This window comes from Pleurodeles waltl, chromosome 3_1 (genome assembly GCF_031143425.1).
Source record: "Pleurodeles waltl isolate 20211129_DDA chromosome 3_1, aPleWal1.hap1.20221129, whole genome shotgun sequence".
NCBI lineage: Eukaryota > Metazoa > Chordata > Amphibia > Caudata > Salamandridae > Pleurodeles > Pleurodeles waltl.
Genome location: NC_090440.1, coordinates 412904694 through 412923314, shown reverse-complemented (window position 1 = coordinate 412923314; position 18621 = coordinate 412904694). Strand labels below are relative to the sequence as shown.

The 18621-nt window shown below is 41.5% G+C and overlaps 1 protein-coding gene across 2 annotated transcripts in view; it reads left to right on the top strand.

Moving 5' to 3' along the window:
• Window positions 1-15085, top strand: part of NGRN (neugrin, neurite outgrowth associated) — a 65975-nt gene extending 50890 nt beyond the window's left edge. For both annotated transcript variants that reach the window (XM_069222658.1, XM_069222657.1), the window contains one exon: window positions 13425-15085. In XM_069222658.1, the coding sequence (XP_069078759.1) occupies window positions 13425-14091 (667 nt within the window). In that variant the 3' untranslated portion in view covers window positions 14092-15085. The remainder of the gene's footprint in view (window positions 1-13424) is intronic.
• Window positions 15086-18621: the final 3536 nt, after the last annotated feature.

The following is an 18621-nucleotide window of genomic DNA, read 5'->3' as shown; positions in this document are numbered from 1 at the left end:
CAACCCACATAAGGGTGACTTATAAAAGGGAAGGTTCTGACCTTCCAAAATATTTTTTTACAGGTTGAATTTGCAGTTTAAAACTGCAGGGCCAGTCTGCAAATGGTAGACCTGAAGTCATATTTACCTGCCACTGTAGTGGGTGGCACATTGGAAGCTGCAGTCCACTAGTGACTTTAAACTCACAGGCCCAGAGTATGCTTTGTTTCATATACTAGGGATCTATAGGTACGTTAAATATGCCAGTTAGGGGTATGCCAAGTTCACAATGTGGACAGGGAGAGCAGAGGTACTCTGTCACTGGTTAGCAAGGGTAAAGTGCACAGAGATCTACAGCCAATAGTAATATAGGGTCTAGCAAGAGGTGCAAAATCCTATTAACCCAGGGCAATGACAGATTTGATGCACTAGGCCCGCTATCCAAAATGACTAACATCTATAATATTATCCTACCATATATTGCTCATTATTGAGACATGATTAAAAAATTCTTTGAATCTCAATATAATTATTATTTTCCCTCCTCACTACACCAGACCAAAAATAGGGACTATGGTAGAGGCAGTGGGGTTCCTGGGAGTCCCCACAGCATAATCTCATCTCTTTCTTTGACGCCTTCAAATATCTACCATCCAGTGTGTGTGCTATCATCCTCACATTAAATGCCCCACAATCTTTACATCAATGTTTCCCCTTTTTTTCTTTAGACCTCACCCATCATATATGGTCTCTCCATCTGTATGTCTATTTTAGGAGAAATGAACATCCAGTTTGATTTTTCATCTGACGTTTACAGCTAAAACTTTGTATGTTCGAATACCCTCTCCTTCTCTCTTGGTTAATGGATGTACACATTTTGGAGATCACGGTCTCGATGCACTCTTCTCCATGATAACCTGTCTGCTTATCTGGGAATGCGCCCTCCAGATATCCTGATCTGACCATAGCCTAATCTGTTTCATTTTAGAGAATACATTCTATGAAAAACAACATTGCTTTATTGGCCCAGAATCTAGGACATCATGGCGAAACCTAAAAACAACCTGCAACCAGAATCTCTTCTGAACATTTCCGATCCCCATTCAGATTATGACAATGACTTTCTACCTCACCAAGAGAAGAAGGTGACAGCAGTACTGGACACCCTTGCTCTCCTTTTCACATAAAGGTCCACCTTAAAGAAGACCAACAGATTGTTTAATGACTTTTTAAGTGCCAGAGCAGAGTTCTAGAAAGACATTGGAACAAATCTCAGGCTCAGTGTTGGGTACAAAAAAAACTGGCTATGCATGAATGGCAAGAAAACTGAAATACTCCTGATAGGGTCTGTAACTCTGACTCATTTTCCTTTGTGCCTAGAGTTCTTGGGTCCTTCATCAACCACCTCACGACCCCTCCTCACACCCAGCCAATGGAAAACGCCCGTAGCCCGTGCATGGTATTTGACAACAGGCTTTCCTTCTTACATCATAAAAAGTAAACACTGAATCTGCCTTCCACCTACATTGAGGTGACCTTCTGGTCCCTCACCTTACCCAGAAAATCACCATTATATTCTGTGGTGATATCACACTTAAATTATTCACATGTACGCTCATCCTTCTGGGACTCCCTGTCCGTGCACCAAGGACTTTAAGATGGCTTCATCAGATTCATAAGACTGCAAAAACCCACCAACCCAAGCAATCCTGTGGTTAACCTCCTTTACTGCCAGTTTCTGAGCTCGGCTTTTCTGGTTAGATGCCTAAATCCAGCCCCTGTCTCCTTATAGTATCAGCTTCTAAATATTATCCACTTCTAACGTTTTACCATCTATTCATCTTTTGTTGTCACATCTCTTGCCTAGGATTATTTTGACCCAACACTTTTTTGTAGACTCACCACTAACTTTGTACGTAAACCAGAGTGCTTTGAAACTATCTCTGTGCTTTGTAGTACATTTCACAAACCCTAAATACATAATTGAAAATACATGTTAATTCTAAAGCCCATAAAACATGAAATAAAAAACGGTGTTTTATATATTTGAAAATTTAGCAGATCCTAAAGTCTGACATTTCAAAAGTGTAAAGTAGTCCAAATAATTAACATTAAACAAACAAAAATGTATTAAAACATGTCCAGTAAATGATCTTGAAACTCATCTGTTGAAGAAGCAGCAATAATTCAGGAATGTAATGTAATCTTATGGTGACTGGACATTTTATATTAAGGCTGTTTTTTTCTCTCTTTATTTAAATGGGATGTAACTGGGCATCAGGAGAATGCACACATAATGCCAGCCTGTGTTTTTGATATATTATTACAAGATCTTTTTTCCAAACACTTACATGGCATGTTAATTCCTAGATTTGGTTAAAAGTAGATGGGGATATTGGACTATAGCTCTGATGTGTAAAGGCATTGCTTCATAGCTGCAGTTTATGGGTACATTAGTGAGTGTTGTGCGCCTAAAATGCAGTCTTTCTTCAAGTTGTCTAATTACATTACTTCATTTGAATAGGTCAATTTGCTAGATTTACTGAGCAGTAAGTTTACATGCATACAGGAATGAGGGTCGGACTTTTAATCCAAAGGCAACCTCCGAACAGCAACCTGAAATCCTATTTTCCAATCTGGTGGGTGAAGACTATTTTTTGAGGGTGAAACCTTTTTAATTAATGAAGGATGCGGATCCTTGCTGTGTAGCAGGCCCAGTGTCTGGCCCAGGTAAGTATTGAAGTGCTTATAGTAGAAGAGCAATTTCAGGGCATCCTCGGGGTGTGCTGTTGAAATGGCAGGCCACAGTGCGGGTCCTTTATAAGCTCCAACAGCCGTCTGACTTAAAAGCATCTGGCCTGAGGTGAAGAACTCTGTCAGGATCATGACAAAAAATATCATGCAATTATGTAGTTGCCAGTGACGCCAGAGGGCTTTTTCTCTAAATGCTGCCATTAGCAGAACATAGCTTTAGTTTCCCTAGCTACCACTCCATGTCACTGAAGCCAGATACTTTCCATGGAAAGGAGGCAGCATCGCGAGGACGTATAATAGATGACGGCAGAGCACCATCAGCAGAGGAAAGCAGGAGTGTTCGCTCCAAATGCAAAATACAAAAAAAACATTTACCTGGTCACCAATTGCAGTTACAACTGCACAAAAAATGCACCCATCCACAAAATCTGTTGGCTGCTGCAAAATATGAAAGACTGTCCACTAAGGCATTGCTTAAAGGGTGCCCATTCAAACAAGCCGGTGGCTGAAGGGGGCTGGCCAGTGCTTAATTTGAGCCAGTGGTTCGCCAGTTGAATGAGATACGATGAAAGTGGTGTTGAGAGGGGAATGTTTGAAAGTGACTTGTGGCCTGAAGTCGCAACTGATGAGAATGGTGGACCTCCATGAGGGACACCTGAAACAATTGGAGGTGAATTCACCACACAAGCTGGGTGAATGGAAGGATGCTAAGAAAGAGTTATTAGATACGTGGGATAGGTTGGACAAATTCACATGCACAGCACACAGGCACCACCTATTTGTCAAGGGGGATTCTGCCAGCAGAATACTCGCTCGGTTAATCACTAATGAAACTCGCAGCCCGCACATAGTGGGGTAAGAGATGCATCTGGCCGGATGGTGTCATCGCAGCAAGGGATTGGAGAGGTCTTTGCTGCTCACCTGTGTAGGGTCTACTTGCAGTTGTGCTGTTCCAGTTTGTCAAAACTGGTGACCTACGAAACGGGCCTACAAATGGCTAGCCTAGCAGCAGAACACAAGGAGCATCTGGAAGCAGCAGTCTCCAAGGAAGAGATTGTTGCCGCAATCTGCACCTTTCATACCTACAGAGCACCGGGGGTAACGGCCTATCAGCCAAGTTTTATCAGAAACATGCCACCCGCCTTGCAGAGTGAGTATTATTGGTGTATCAGGAAGCCCTGCAGAATGGGATTTTGCCATATTCAATGAGAGAGGCTATTATAGTCTTACTGACCAGGCCAGGTAAAAATCCCAGTGAGGTCTCCTTGTACTGTCCATTACCTATGATTAATGTGAACGCAAATATCCTCAGTAAAAATTTGACCAACATACAGATGAGGAGTAGGACAATGTGCACTCCGTGGTTCAGACTTCTACCACAAATGTCAGTTTCAAGTTGATTCAGTTCAATGTAGTGCACCAGGTGTATTTGACTCCAGCCACGCTGCGTGTGATAAACCCAGGTCGCTCCTCTGCTTGCCCTAGATGCTTATTAGAAGGGACTGACTTCGTCCATATGCTCTGGAGTTGTACATCATTAGACTCCTAGTGGCAAACTATAGTAGATTGCATAAATTTGGCCACAGATTGGACGGTACTTAGGGTTCCTAAAATATGCTTACTTGGCCTCTTCCAAGGTAAACGAGGGAAAGGGCTGGGTAGGAAGTTTCTAGTGTTGGGCGTGGTCCTCAATGGATCACAATAAATTGGTTGGCTCTGTCGTCCCATTTCCCCAGCCACCGAGGTAAATTCCCAATTCTGACAACCCAACCCCTCCCCCCCCCCCCCCCCCAAGAATATAAATCCACCACGTGACAGTTGGCTGAGTTTTGTTGGAACTCCAAGCGGGGCAGGCAAAACTCTGAACTTTACTGGTGGTGTAGAATTATTTGCTCACCCCTACTTGCTCTTAGTGTCTCATTGTGCATGCGTACATCTTTCATGTGAATGTGTATAAAGTAAGTGCCATAACCTGCAGAGCTGAATTCAGCATGTGCCTGAACATGTGTCTGTCCATCAGTTCCAACATCATCACAGTACCTGCTCTGAGAGCTTCTTGACTGTTCTTCTGTTAGTAACCAGTTGTGGTTCTTTCACCCTTCTGCTGTCTTCAGAGGGTCCTCTAGAAATCACCAGACATTGCACATATGGTACTGCACCCTTCTGCTTCCATATGGACATCTAGTAGCAACCTGTCGTAGATCAGCTGGCCACATAAGGAGGAAGGAGCAGATGAGTCGCTGCTGGTGACAGATGTATTGAGGTGTAGTGCCGTGAACATAAACATAATGTCGCTTACATGTGAAATTGGCTAATTGTAAAGTTAGTAAATATTTGTTGACAAATTGGTAAATGGAATGTAGAAGTATTACTGAGTGAGGGTGAAAATGTCAGTATGTACTGAGGAATAGTGAACATTTTTGAAAATCTCAGCGTAGCAATGATAACTTGGTGATGGTGTAAATCTGAACATGTGCTGGAATGAGTTACTAATCTGCCCATCCAGCCAAGTCTTTTAACTAATGGTGCAAATGTAACCTGACATTCACAAGTTGAGATTGAACAAGCAGTCAAGATGAGTGAGTGATGGAACAAGTCTAAACATTTGAACATGGTGGGGCATTAATGTTGATGAAAGTTCCACAGAGGGATTGAACAAAGGAAGCGAGTGAGGCCAGATGACAAAGCAGGTCTCAGAAAGTTTCAAACAATACTGGGCAGAATTGCCTAATTTACAGCACATTTTCATAAAGAATTCAGTTAAAAAGCAGTACATTTAAAAGGCAATTCCGAAAGGGTGCTATCCCAGTAATTTTTAAAGGGAGAGAAGCTGTAGCTGCAAAACATCACCCCTATGAGGAGACTTTAAATTGTATTTATTTAGTACTTACTACCCTTTACAAGGTTTTGCAACACTTTGTGGTGAGTAGCACACTACTCCGGAACCCAAGATTAGAGTTTACTAGATTAGTAGTAAGTGTTTTTCCCTTGTGGACTAGCTGTGTTACGTTTGTGCTCTTGGTTTCTTGTGTGTTTAGAGTTTATAGTAGAATAGGGCTATAGTGATGGGAATAGATTAGAAAAGGGGAAGTTGCATGTAGTTTTTAGGTTGAGCGCAAGCGCTCTGACCTGTTGTAAGTCTTATGGGCTATTAACCAGGCCCACCGCACGCCCATCACTATCACTCGTTTGTGGGCTTGCTTTTCAAAAATCCTTTACCCTAATTGGTAAATGCTTTACGTTTGTCCCTCATTGGGGCGGTTTGGTTACCACCTTGGACACCGACACCGTTACATGAATAATTGCACTTTTGCCAATACGTTTGACTGTGAGGGAACTTTTTTCCTCATGTTTCTCTTTCATGCTCATGGCAGCCGTGGCGCTTTGAATCGGCTAGCTTATGTCAACTCTTTAACATTTAATTTTCAATTTAAGTGGCAAGAAATGTCCAGTTAGGAACTTACAACGTTAACAGCTCTAACTCGAGCAAACACGAAACCCATTGCATTGCAAATGCTTGTTGTTATTAATGGTCTTGTGTACCTGTTAGTTGGGTGAATTGGCTAAAAAGGAGGGGTGCTTTTAAGAAGGAAGTTTGGGACCTCAGAGTAGTGAGAAGCTTTGGGATGAGTCATCAAGAGGAAGGACGGTACAAATGTTGAATGGCGTATTTTTTTTGTAACAAAACTGAAATTAACTTACACAAATATAGGCATGACAGTTTGTAAGGTTTTAGTGGCTAAAGTAAACCCCTCTATATATAAATACCCATATGTACATAGTTGCAGCAATATTTAAATAGTCTGATGCCCAAATGTATCTTGTACATTATACAAAGATTGTATTTATGTTTTGTAAGAAAACTGAATAACTTGTACATACATACACACATGACACCTAGTAACAGTTTTGTGGCATGCATAAACTTCTGTATATACTTAGAAGCAACAATATTTATATGGTCTGATATACAGGTGTATAATGTGTTGTAATATGTAATGTTTTCCCTTATATAAAGGAAAAATAGTTCAAACTACAGTGATGTGTAATGACTACCTCATTTCCGTACTTTTAATAAGCATAGTTTGTCATGTCTATACAAAAACTGCTGTTGTACACTGTTGTGAGCATAGTCGTCATGTGGGGAAGAGCCAGCTTTTGATTAATCTGTATTAAGCTGAGATCGGTGCCAGTGGATCTAAGGTTTGTGGCTAGTAAATTCCATAGTTTGGCTGCTTGAACAGGAATAAAAGGCAACCCCTCCACCCCCGTATTTAAGGGCAAGCGCAAAGCGCTCCGTCCCCTGTTGTAATCTCTTTTTGGGCTTCTAACCACGCCCATGTCATAAAAGTCACTTTCATTGGTTTGTGAGCTTGCCTTTTAAAATCTGCTTGCTTTCATTAGTGAAAGGCATGCATACGTCATGCCTTTTCCAGTGTTTAGCCCTCCTCGAGCGCACTGACCAGCTACTGAAAACATACAAGGCTCGATGTTTTCCATCCGGTTTCTGGTCTACTTTTTCTCTTTATTTCGCTGCACGATCTCACTGGACAGTATTAGAGCACTTTGTATGACATCAATCCTATTACATAGATAATTTCTCTTTCGGCAGTTACATGGATAATTCCACTTTTGACGATAGGTTTCACTGCGAGCTAACTTTTTATTTCCCTTTGTGTGTCTGCTTTGCACTGATAGCGGCCGTGGGCTTGCTTATGTGAAACGTTTACATTTCAGTTTATATGGCAAGAAAAGTCCAGTTAGTAATGTGAAACTGTTTTATTTTACATTTTCAATTTATGCGGCAAGAAAAGTCTGGTTAGGAGTTTACAATGCTAATAGCTCCAACTCGAGCAAACACAAGACCCATTGCATTGCAAATGCGTGTTTTCCTTGTATGTAGGAATTTTGAGGCAGAGAGCAGAGCCAATCTCGAGCATAGGTTCTTTTGTTTAATGTATTGGTTAATTTTCTTCCTGATGAAGAGTGGTCCTTTGCCAGGTATTGTTTAGTGGGGGATACAAAGCAACTAGAAGGTGGATAGTCTAGTAACCAGTGTAGGGCCCTCAAGGCAGGGGAGATGTATGGATGTGGATTTACATGTAGAAGTAGTCTAGCAGTAGGGTTCTAAATTCTCTGTAATCTTCTTAGAGGTGAGCTGTGCTATAGACCATTAGCATAATCCAGTCTTGGTAGGACAAGAGAGATGGTAGCATGAACCTTGTGCAGGAAGATTCATCAGTGTTATCATTGTTAGAAAGTTTGATTTGGCTAACTTATCCACTTATGCATTAATTGACAGCTTTGGTGTCTCTGAGAATTCTTACCACATTAGATATTTTTGGTGGTTGTCCTAGATAGTTATGCCAGGGACATATAGGTTCATAGGTTTTCCATTTGCCGCAGATATTTCGGTTTTGGAGACATTCAGTTTGTGGTGGCTCCATGCCATCCATTCGTCAGCAGCCCAGAGGCAACTGAAGATTTTTGATTTTGCAATGTCATTTGGGATTTCTGTCTTGGGAAGTATTGCTGTTTCATCTGCGTAGTTATGGCAGTTCAATTCACAACCATTAATCAGACCCAGTAATGATTTCATGTAGATGTTGAGAAGCATGGGTGAGATGATTGAGCCTTAAGGGACTTCTGCTTTAATACAGTATAGTTTAGTTGAGAATGGAGGATTATGTATAATATTTGTTATATTGTGTAGGTATGATATGATCCAAGTGAGAATTGTGCCCTCTGTTCTGGCTTCCTTAGACTTTGGATCATGACACACTAATCTACTATGTCAAAGGATGCTGAGATGTCATGACCCAGCTAGAGATTAGGGCTGCTTCAGTGCCTCTTCCTGGACACAGTCCAGTTCAGAAGTCAAAAAGTATGGAATTCCATTCATTGAATTGTGACATCTGGCAAAGCTGCTCATTATACATGTTTGCCTTGCAATAGTCCATTTGCTATGGGCCTCTGGTTATCAGAATCTTGATTGTCCACCAGGTTAGTTTTTAAATAAAAAGTGTATGTTTGCTTTTTTCAAAGTCTTCTGGGGAAACTCCTTTTGTAAAGGGGTCGGTGAGAAGTGTTCTGACTGGGATGGCCAATGAAGTTGTTTAAAGTTTTCTTTTATTTTTTTTTATTTTTATTTTTAAAGATTTTAGTTGGGAAAGGGTCAGATGGGCCGGCGGTTGGATTGCTCACTGTAAAAAGATCCACAAACTCAATAATAGTTCTTTGAAGGAGCAGAGAGGCTATGTTGGGGTCTCCCTGGAGTGTTTTGTTGTTATCTGGTTGGGACTGTTGTGTTTTTTTATTTTTTATTAAGTAAGTATTGAACATGTTTGCTTTAGATATGTAATCATTTGCCCGATTGTCACAAATGTCTTGAGAATTGTGATTGGTAGCTTCTGTACATTTTGGTTTAAGGAATTCTGTGTATTTTGTAAAATTTGTTATTGGTGCACTTTGCATTGTGGGTGTGTCTAGAATAGTGTGTTTTTTTTTAATTGTTGACCTATGTAGTCTGTTAAGTCTGTGCAGGCATATATTGTCTTGAGTGATGTTTGTTTTGAGCCAATTGCATTAAAGCTTAGCAGTTTGGTGCTATAACATCCTGCAGCCATGATTCATTTATGAAAAGTAAGTTAGGTTAGAGTCTATCAATAGGTTAGTTATGTAGTACTTGTGTTTTTTTTTTTTTTTTTTTTCTTTTTTTTTTAAATGGAACCGTGTTTATCAGTAGGAGCCTAAAGAATCTGTTTTGGGAGGTAGTGTGAGTTTGTGCTGCAGGAGAGTGAGGATTGTCCCTTGAAGATCTCGGTGGTGTGCTGTTGTTGGCAGTGATAACTTTGCAGGACAGAAAGGTGTTGATTGATTGTGCTTATCATTCTCTTCATCCAAAGGGCTTAGACATTTTTGTGGGTCTGGTTGTGTGGAGGTGGTGAGTCATGTTAAAATTGAGTGGTTGCGATGTGGATGTTAAAGATAGGTTGTGCGATAGACATAGGGGTGCAAGTTTATGAAGAGTGTTGTGGAGTTGCTTTCTTTTGTGTATGTTGAATGTGGAAGATGTGTGGTTGGGGTGGTTATGGTGTAGCATGAGGATCATGTTTTATGGCACTGAATTCAGAAGTGGATGATACACATGTGAATGAGTGTTGTGTGGTGGTTTTGTGGATTTAGCGATTGGTGTGTTTGTTGCATGGAAAGTGTGGTTGAGATGGCTTGAAATGTGTGTTAATTAGGCTGTTATTCAGAAAAGAGTGGATGCGTGTAGCTGTGTTGGAATGGGAGGGAGTTTTTGAATGTGAGATTTTGTTCAGATACATTTTGTATATGTGATTGTTTTTATTTGTGGGATAGTATTATCTGGTAGTTTGTTAGTGACTCCAAGTGTAGGCTTTGAGCGTGAAGGACTGGTGAGTTGTGTCTATTGACGGAGAAGGGGGGGGATTGTGTATGAGAGTGAGAGGTCTGTGTAGTGTGAGAGTGGGTAAATTGGGGTTTTGAGAGATGGCTGTAGGCCAAGTAACGGGGTGGTTTTGCCTTATTTGTGGAGGAGAGTGTTGAAAGTTTTAATAATAACAATGCATAAGTATTTATCTATGTTTATTTATGTCCAGTGCAACAAACCCCATACACGTCTTCTCTGTGTCAGCTCTTCCTGTAAATGCCGGCTGCTGTCCTGAAGTTACAATCTACAACTTCAGCAGGTCAGCTAAAGTTGCTAGGATACAACATATCCCCCTTTCCCACAAATTTTACTAAACAATATATGTGTGAATTTCTCAACATAAAAAAAAAACATTACATACTTTTAAATATTTTACATTCCTATAAACCTAAATACAACTTTGTTTGAAAGTGGTGGGAGTTTGTGAGATTGAGGGTTTTAATTTTGTGTATTATTGATATATAAACAATCTTTATTTGGTTGTGTTGTAGTACAAGGTTTGTGTAGGCGTGTTAGACAGTTGGGTAGTGTTTGTGTGAGAGGGAATGGTAGATTGAACATGTTTGAAGAGAGAGTTTTTTTTTGTTGTGAGCGTGTGTGCACGGCTGTTTTTGTGGGTGATTTCTGAAGGGTGGTTGTAGATTGTTGTTGGGTGGATAACCACAACTCATGGAGTCAGCAGATGCCCGTGAGTTTGAGAGCAGAGGGACAAACAGAGGGAAATGGAGCCTTCTAAAAGGGAAAAAAGTACAGCAAGAAAAGGGAGCAGAGCCAGTAAATTGAGTATATATTGGGGTGAGGTGGAGCAGGTCGAGATCAGAGGAAGAGAGAAAAGATACAGTGCAGAGTGGAGGATAAAAAGACCCCAGCTGCCCTGCGCTGACAAAACTGGCGAGGTCTTCTGTGCGGTCTTCTGTTTCGCTATACCATGCCCTGACCACAGAGGAAACCCATATGCTTAAAACCTGATTTGGTTTCTGCCATGAGGTGGTTTGCTGACACAAACATATCCCTACTTCAAGGACCGTGGGTGATACGATGCGAAGTTAGGATTAGCATGACATTTAATATTATTACCTCTCCTGCCGATTCTAGTGGGCCCAGCAGGAACGTTCCAGTTCTACACACTAGACGTTGTATATTGCGCAATGTTGACATGACTGTTTGATTATGTCTATCTTTAATGGGGTTTATGATGTGTTGCTATACCTCGGATTGTGTACCTTGCATGCTCTTTATTACTAACAGTGTAAGTTCATGTAAGTTTCGTGTGAGAAAAGCCATGCCTTTGTATGCTGTTGTGGTTCCCATAGTCTGCTTAATCTTTTACATGCGAATTATTGTATGGTACACTTCTGATAAAACAGAAGTCCTAACATATCTCTGTTTGTATAAATTCTATTAAAAAAAAACCCAGCAATAAACAGATTTGAACAAAAAAAAGAGAGGGAAGCAGTGGCTGTTAAGAGGGGAAAGGATGGTCCCTTTTCATACCATAGCAAGTTCTAAAATTGCTTTTCTTTGTGCAGCAAGAGATCACAGAGTTAGCAGGATCAGTGGAGCAGAGAGTATCTAGAGAAATCGCAAGCATCACTATATATTATATTTTTGAAACAGTCAAAACTAGGTTAAGACAAGAGGAATAAAGATGCTCCTCTTTAAAGTAGGTGTGTCACAGGCAGTTGCAGGTTGAAACTCCGATCAGTATGTAAAATCAAGAACCAGTGCCCAATGCTTTCAAATCAGTAAATTGAATGGGATCAGTCACACGTTTTGTTCTTGTTCTTTTTTTAATGAGACCAAACAACACTGGCAATAAAAACGAACAGCAGTTAACTCACCAGTTTGGAGAACCCTGTTTTTATGAAAAAACTTTAATCCAGTAACCGAAGCATGCTTGTACATCTTTGAAAGCTGGGACATTTCTTACTAAGGGTGTTAAAACACAGTAGAAACTGGCAATCATATAATGATTATTACAGGAAATAAATGCCAGATTTAGTCATTAGATGCCCTTACATTAACGCATTCAAGTGTAAAAGTAGACCAAGTGTAAATAATAAAACCTACTGAATAGGTACACTTTATGGAGGCAATTCTGAAAAGTGTTGCGCTCACACCAGTGCCCACTCTGAGGCTGCTGATGGACTCACCAAATTAGTCTTCAGTACTCAATTTGTCTCCTCTTTCCATGAGTAAGTTTAGTACATATTCGCTCATCTCTACTACTCCCATAGGCTGGACTGCACCAAAGTTGGTTGGTGGCTTTTATGTCTGGAAACAGCGTGGAGGGCTCCTGACTCAGTGACAAGGCCCAATGCAGTTCTAAACTCCACACCCTTGTCTCTTGCAGACAGTGCCATCAGTTGCACCCTTTTTGAGTGCAAAGCGCTGGCAAACGAGAGAGACAAAGAACAGGCCAATTTAATCATTGCACTTTAGTGCTGCCGGCCTCCCATTATGTGTGTTCCTGCGGGGTTGTGTACTAACGTGGTTCGTCCTCTCATCCAATCCCAAAAAGACTGCATCTGTGTTCACCTTATCCTAGAATGCCCCACTCCCCCCTCCGAATACACCGCACATTTTGAGAAGAGCTGAAGTACATGTTGGACAGTCATACTGACTTGCACACTTCATTTCATGAAGAGGGCTGCCAATCATCATGTGGGCTATGATGCGAATCTGAACATGTAAATGGTGGTGATTCTTGACATCTGGTGTACATTATAGGGATTGTGGTGCCCGCCCTCGGTGTAATACTTGCATAACATTTCTAAATTGTTTTTATAACACCATTGCTACTGCCGTCTGAAGCCTTAGCCTTAAGGCTCGATGTAATCTGCAAAAAGCAATCCATTTAATCCATTCATGCACTCACCAATTCACCCTTGCATCAGTGTATTCATTTATTCAAATATTCGCCCATCTCTGAACTCGCTGTAAACTTATTAATGCACGTTCTCATCTATCCATACTTGCTCATCCATCCAACCATTAACTTATGATGTTCACCATCTCGCCTATCTACAAAAACAAACTTGCTTATCAATTAAGAACGACTATAATGTAAAATAACAGCCAGGCCTATTGACTTAGCCAGTCTTTGATAATTTTACACGTAGTGAAAAATTTAATGCGACACCGCAGTATGATAGATGGATATGTAAACTCATGTAATCCGTTTTCCTCATTTTGATATTTACTAATTTGTCTTTCTTTTCCATGTTCAATATAGGCACTTAAACCACGAGTTTCCAGAGGAGTGGACAATCCCCCATTTGGCTGAGGGGTTTAATGTGGACACTGATGTGATCAGAAGAGTTTTGCGAAGCAAGTTTTCTCCTCCGTTGGCTGTAAAATTGAAGCAAGATGCAAAGGTTACCATGGAGTCCAAAAGCAGAATGATTTCTCACGCCTCTTCGAAAGTCACAAGACCTTTAAATATTGCATCTGCAAATCCTTCCTTGGTGGCAATACAACCTGGAATGGAGAAGCTGCAGAAGATTCCTAGTGTCCATATCGGCAAGGATAACACACGTTCAGAGGCGTTACAACTAAAAGCCAGCACATCCATGGCAATAATGGGAACACCAGCAGATTTTACACAAGAGAGATTAGGACGGACGAAGGAAAGGCTGCCTAGCATGAGCAAGTCACCACGCGTGGTGAATCCTGGTACTGTACCTTTGGATCCATCAACCACTTTAACCTCCAACAGTGAGTGTGAGACTAATGAACAGTCATCTTATCACCAAGAACAAGATGAAGAATGGGATGGGGTGCTCTTAAGTGAACAAGAACTCGAGCAGCTGTTAGAAAGTGGATACAAATCAAACATGAAAGTTGTGCAAAAGGGTCGAGAGTTTTTTGACAGTGATGGAAATTTTTTGTACAGAATATGACTGTTGTTTTTGCATGGTCAAGAACTGTAGAGGGTAACATCACAGCAGTAACCTGATGCATAATGAAACTTGTTCAGCAGAACAGCCCTTAATCATGGCAAGCATAAATCAAGGTGGCAATACAACTGTATAGAGCCGACTCGCAAGTGTCAGTTCATCGTTTGTAATCTCCTTGTTCACTAACGCATGGGTAAACGAAAAAACTACACAAAATATATAAAATATGCAATGAAAAATGATTGGTAGAAAAAGTAATTTTGTACATGTACATAACCATTATCTGGGAAATAATTTTATAATTGTAATATTAAAAATAGTTTGAAAGTTTGCAAAATTAAAACATGAGTGGTTAAAGCACAGCCATACCAATATCCTGTGTCTGATAGCGGAATGTAATTGACTTAATGCTACAGTACCCGTATTGTAATAAATTGCTATTGCAGAGCAATGCTGACACAGTTTTACATTATTAAGAGTACAAAGATACAAAGGGCAGTTATAACGGTAGTAGTAGTACCATGATACTACAGCAGCGATTGTGTAACCATACCAAAATTGCAGTGCATAAGTATGGAAGTGTCACTTCAAAATTGAATTCAAGAAGAATCTACTTGCATGCTTGGTAATGAGTACCGACAGAACATCTTCTTCCGCCTAAACCGGGACTTGAGCATAAAATAGAACTGCATTTAAGAGAATAAGATGAAAAGAGGTATGTCTATTGGCTAAAAGGCATCAGCAGCTATGTTTTGACGCTAATACCATCACCACTCCTACATGTTTGACATTAGGGGGAGAGTATCCTTAAGGGAATGCAGCTTTGTTTACTCTCAGTTCAAGTATCTTATCAGGTAATCATGTTGACTGACAATCTGAGCTCGAAGTAACTAGTACATTGAAGTCATAACTGCCAGGCATGTTTAACTTTGATCATTTTTCTTGATTTCGTTTTTTGGTCACTTTGCAGTCATTTATTAAAAATATCTGAACCTGATGTTCATTGGCGAAAATGTTATGCACTTCAGAAGCTAGTAAGCATTGTTGGCGAAGCCCTTGTTTTTCCTAAATCACATTATTTTGTTTTTCTGAAAGACATTGTTTAATAGCAAATTATGAAGTGGATTTATGGGCTTTCATGTGGCTCCGCGGGTCGGCTGTGAATTTACACAACAGGGGGGGTGGGGAGGTGTGAAGGGGTACGCTGAGAGCCACGGCAGATCCTCCCAAAACCCCTACCAAAGGGCTAACAAAACTGACCATTCCGAAGGAGTATAAGTCAAATATGAAAGGAAGGTTATGATTTGTATTCTGCCTAAGAAACCTTAAAAGACAATGTGAAAGGTTTGCCATTAACAGTTCATTTGTACGAGAGCGGTATACTATTCTTGTGCTTCCGCATTCACACTTTCAGTGAGTGCATAGTACAGAATTTGGTGCAAACTAGAAGGAGGTATAAAAGGAGAAGAGAAGCAATCTAATAAAACAAAATTGAGACTGTAGTTGTTAATGCATTTGTTCTGAACCAGAAACTGTTTAATTTGATACTGAACAGATTTAGAACACTTGATAAAACAGTGCGGTCTAGGAAGAGAAGAAGCCAAAAAAGGCTTGTAAATAGAAATCATTTTTGTTAAATTTTCAGTACTGAGCCTTTGTTTAATGAAGAAAGCTACTTTAAAGAAAACACATTCTCCGCTACATCAACATCTTCATTGGCTAAAGCGAAGAAGTTACTGGTATCAGTGGAGGGGGCTCAGGCTAACAAAGATGTGTTTGGGGCATTCGAGGAAGACATAACGCCAGACGAGATGTTCAGTGCACTAAATTCCTTTGCTTCAGGCAAAGCAGCTGGTCCTGATAAATTACCTTTAGAATTCTATAAAGTGTTCTTTAAAGAATTGGCAGTCTGCATAAGGAGGGTCGTAGCTCAGAATGTCTCGCCTGACAGCATGGGTTTATACCTCGTAGAGATACAACTGACCATGTCAGGTGGCTTGTCACATTATTTGATGTTGCTGAGGTAACAGGAGACCCTCTGGCAATGATCCTCCTCGATGCGGAAAAGGCGTCTGACAGTGCCTTGGAGCTATCTTTGGTGTGTCATGAGGCTTAAGGGATTCGGCCATAGGCTGATGAAGGCGATAAAGGCTTTGTCTCACTCCCTTTTCGCTCAGTTGCAAATTGTGAGTTAGGAATATGAAAGGATAGCGATCTCCAGGAGAACAAGGCAGGGTTGTCCCTGCTCCACCAAGTTCTCTATACTGATAATATTAATATGTCAGATAGCTTCAGCGTTTAATCAGCCATCTATTTAGGGGTCCTGATCCCACCCAAGATCAGTACTATCTATAAGGTTAACTTTAACTCTCTGCTGGGGAAGATTAGCTCGGATCTGAGGTGCATTACTGGCTTACATCTGACTTTAGTGACTAGATGTGATGTACTTAGGATGATTATGCTTCCAAAAGTGCTTTACCTGTTTAGGACTATCCCACTACAGATAGAAGGATCACTACTTAAGAAACTGCACACCATCTGTGTAAAGTTCAAATGGCAGTATAAAAAAACATGGTCCCTTAAATTCTTAGTTCTTCTACAGGAAAGGATGGGGGCTGGACGTCCCCCAGCTTCTTGCATTAATACTGGGCAGCACTCTTGCAGCATAGGGGGGTCCTCTTTGAGGCAGGGAGTGATAGGATGGATGGCTCTAGGCAAAGTCCAGAGGTGCTAACTATTTACCAACTAGCTTTGGGGTGCTCTGCGCAGGAATGTCTATTGAGACAGATAGAACTGAGCTACTATAAAAATTTTAAAAAAGTAAGATTTAGGATGATGATGCCAGCCTGGGGGCTCTGGATGAGGGTTAACAAACAGATGGGTGTAAAAAGATTTAACTGGCATACCCCATTGTGGCGCTCCCCCCTGTTTCTGGCAACTTTTCATGATGGGATCTGAAGGCCACGGGGACATGTAGGTTTGTGTAGGTGGGGGATTTGGTCTTGAACGGACAACTTTGCTCTTTTGGGGAGCTTCAGCGGGATTTTGGGCTGGGGGTTAGGACATTTTTCAAATATCTGCAGTTCAGGGAATTTCTGAATATGTTTAAGGAAGAAACAGCTCAGATGGAAAGAATCCCTTTTATAGACTGTGTCCAGTTGTCAGGATGTACGATTTGGACATATTTATAGGATGATTTAGAGTCGCAGGAAGCAAGGTGGGCCACAAAGCTTGGGGGTGGGGGACAGAGCTCTACAGGCCTCCATTGGACTGGGCATGAAGGTACTCCTCTTGGCCAACTTGAGAACTCCGCATTATAAAGCCCTGTTAAATCTGTACTACGCACTTGCTAAGCAGGTGCGGCTCCTCTACTAAACTACATTTATTATATTTTTATAGTAAAAGGGGTAGGGCCATGGGGCTGTGACGAGCATGAAGGGGGAATGCACAGCACTAGCCGACCCCCCCCCCCCCCCAGTGTGCATGTATATTTGCACAGCCGTCTTGGGCTGGCCAAACATACATACGCACTAGGCTCTCTCCAACCCGGAACTGCATTGCTGGAGGGAAGAGAGATTCCCACTCTGCCTTGGAGAACCCTGGCTGGTTGCCCAGACCAATCCGAACACTGCTGGCAGCAGCATGACAGCAGAATTCAGATCAGCCACAGGGCAGGCTGCAGTGAAGGCAAGAGGAGCAGTGCAGTGGTGGTGGCAGGGACAATGATTCAGTTGAGGTTTTTGTTAAATAAATTTTTCTCTTATGCCCCACACACCCACCCACCCCACCACGGGCCACCCCGCCCCACCTCACCCCTTGAACTCACCGCAAGCTGCTCCTGCTGCTAAGCTGTTTAGTTGGGGTAAAAGGGAGGATGACAGCCGTCCTCATTGTCAAATTGGTCCGGCATATATGATCCATATATTTTTTGGCTGTGGGAAATTAGTCATTTAAAACGGATCGAGGCATTCTGGAAACATGGTGCTCAGACAGGAGATATATGTCACGTCATCTGTGATTTTGTTTGGTCTTTAGCAGGATGCAGTTGATTATCAGGGTCAGCTGTATTTTATTTTTCTTTCCATGGTGGTAGCTTGCCTCCTAATAGCAGCAACCTGGAAAAGTGTAGACCTGTCCGGAATAAGGCCATGCGCGGTCTGCGGCGCTTTATGCGCACCACTTGTCATCCCCTCTTGTTCCAAAGGTGTCCATCAGCGTCGTCTGCCCTGTGGCAAAGCTCATAGAGCTGCAGGTTCAGGACATTGGTAGACAAGATGCACTTATCGTGTTATTCCATGAAGGAACTACAATTCCCATGTTTTTAGAGGCACCAGCCATCTTGGGGTGTGGCAGGCCTATAAAGCCCAGCCACACCCAAGCACGTTGCTCACTATTTTGAAGACTTCGATGCAGTCAGACCTCGTTGGGGGTTCTCGGAAGAAGAGCAGAGCTCCTGCATGGCAAAGTGATATCCAATCGAAGTATCCTTGTTGAATTCAAAAACGAGTAGGTCGTACTCGTAGCGGTAAGGCC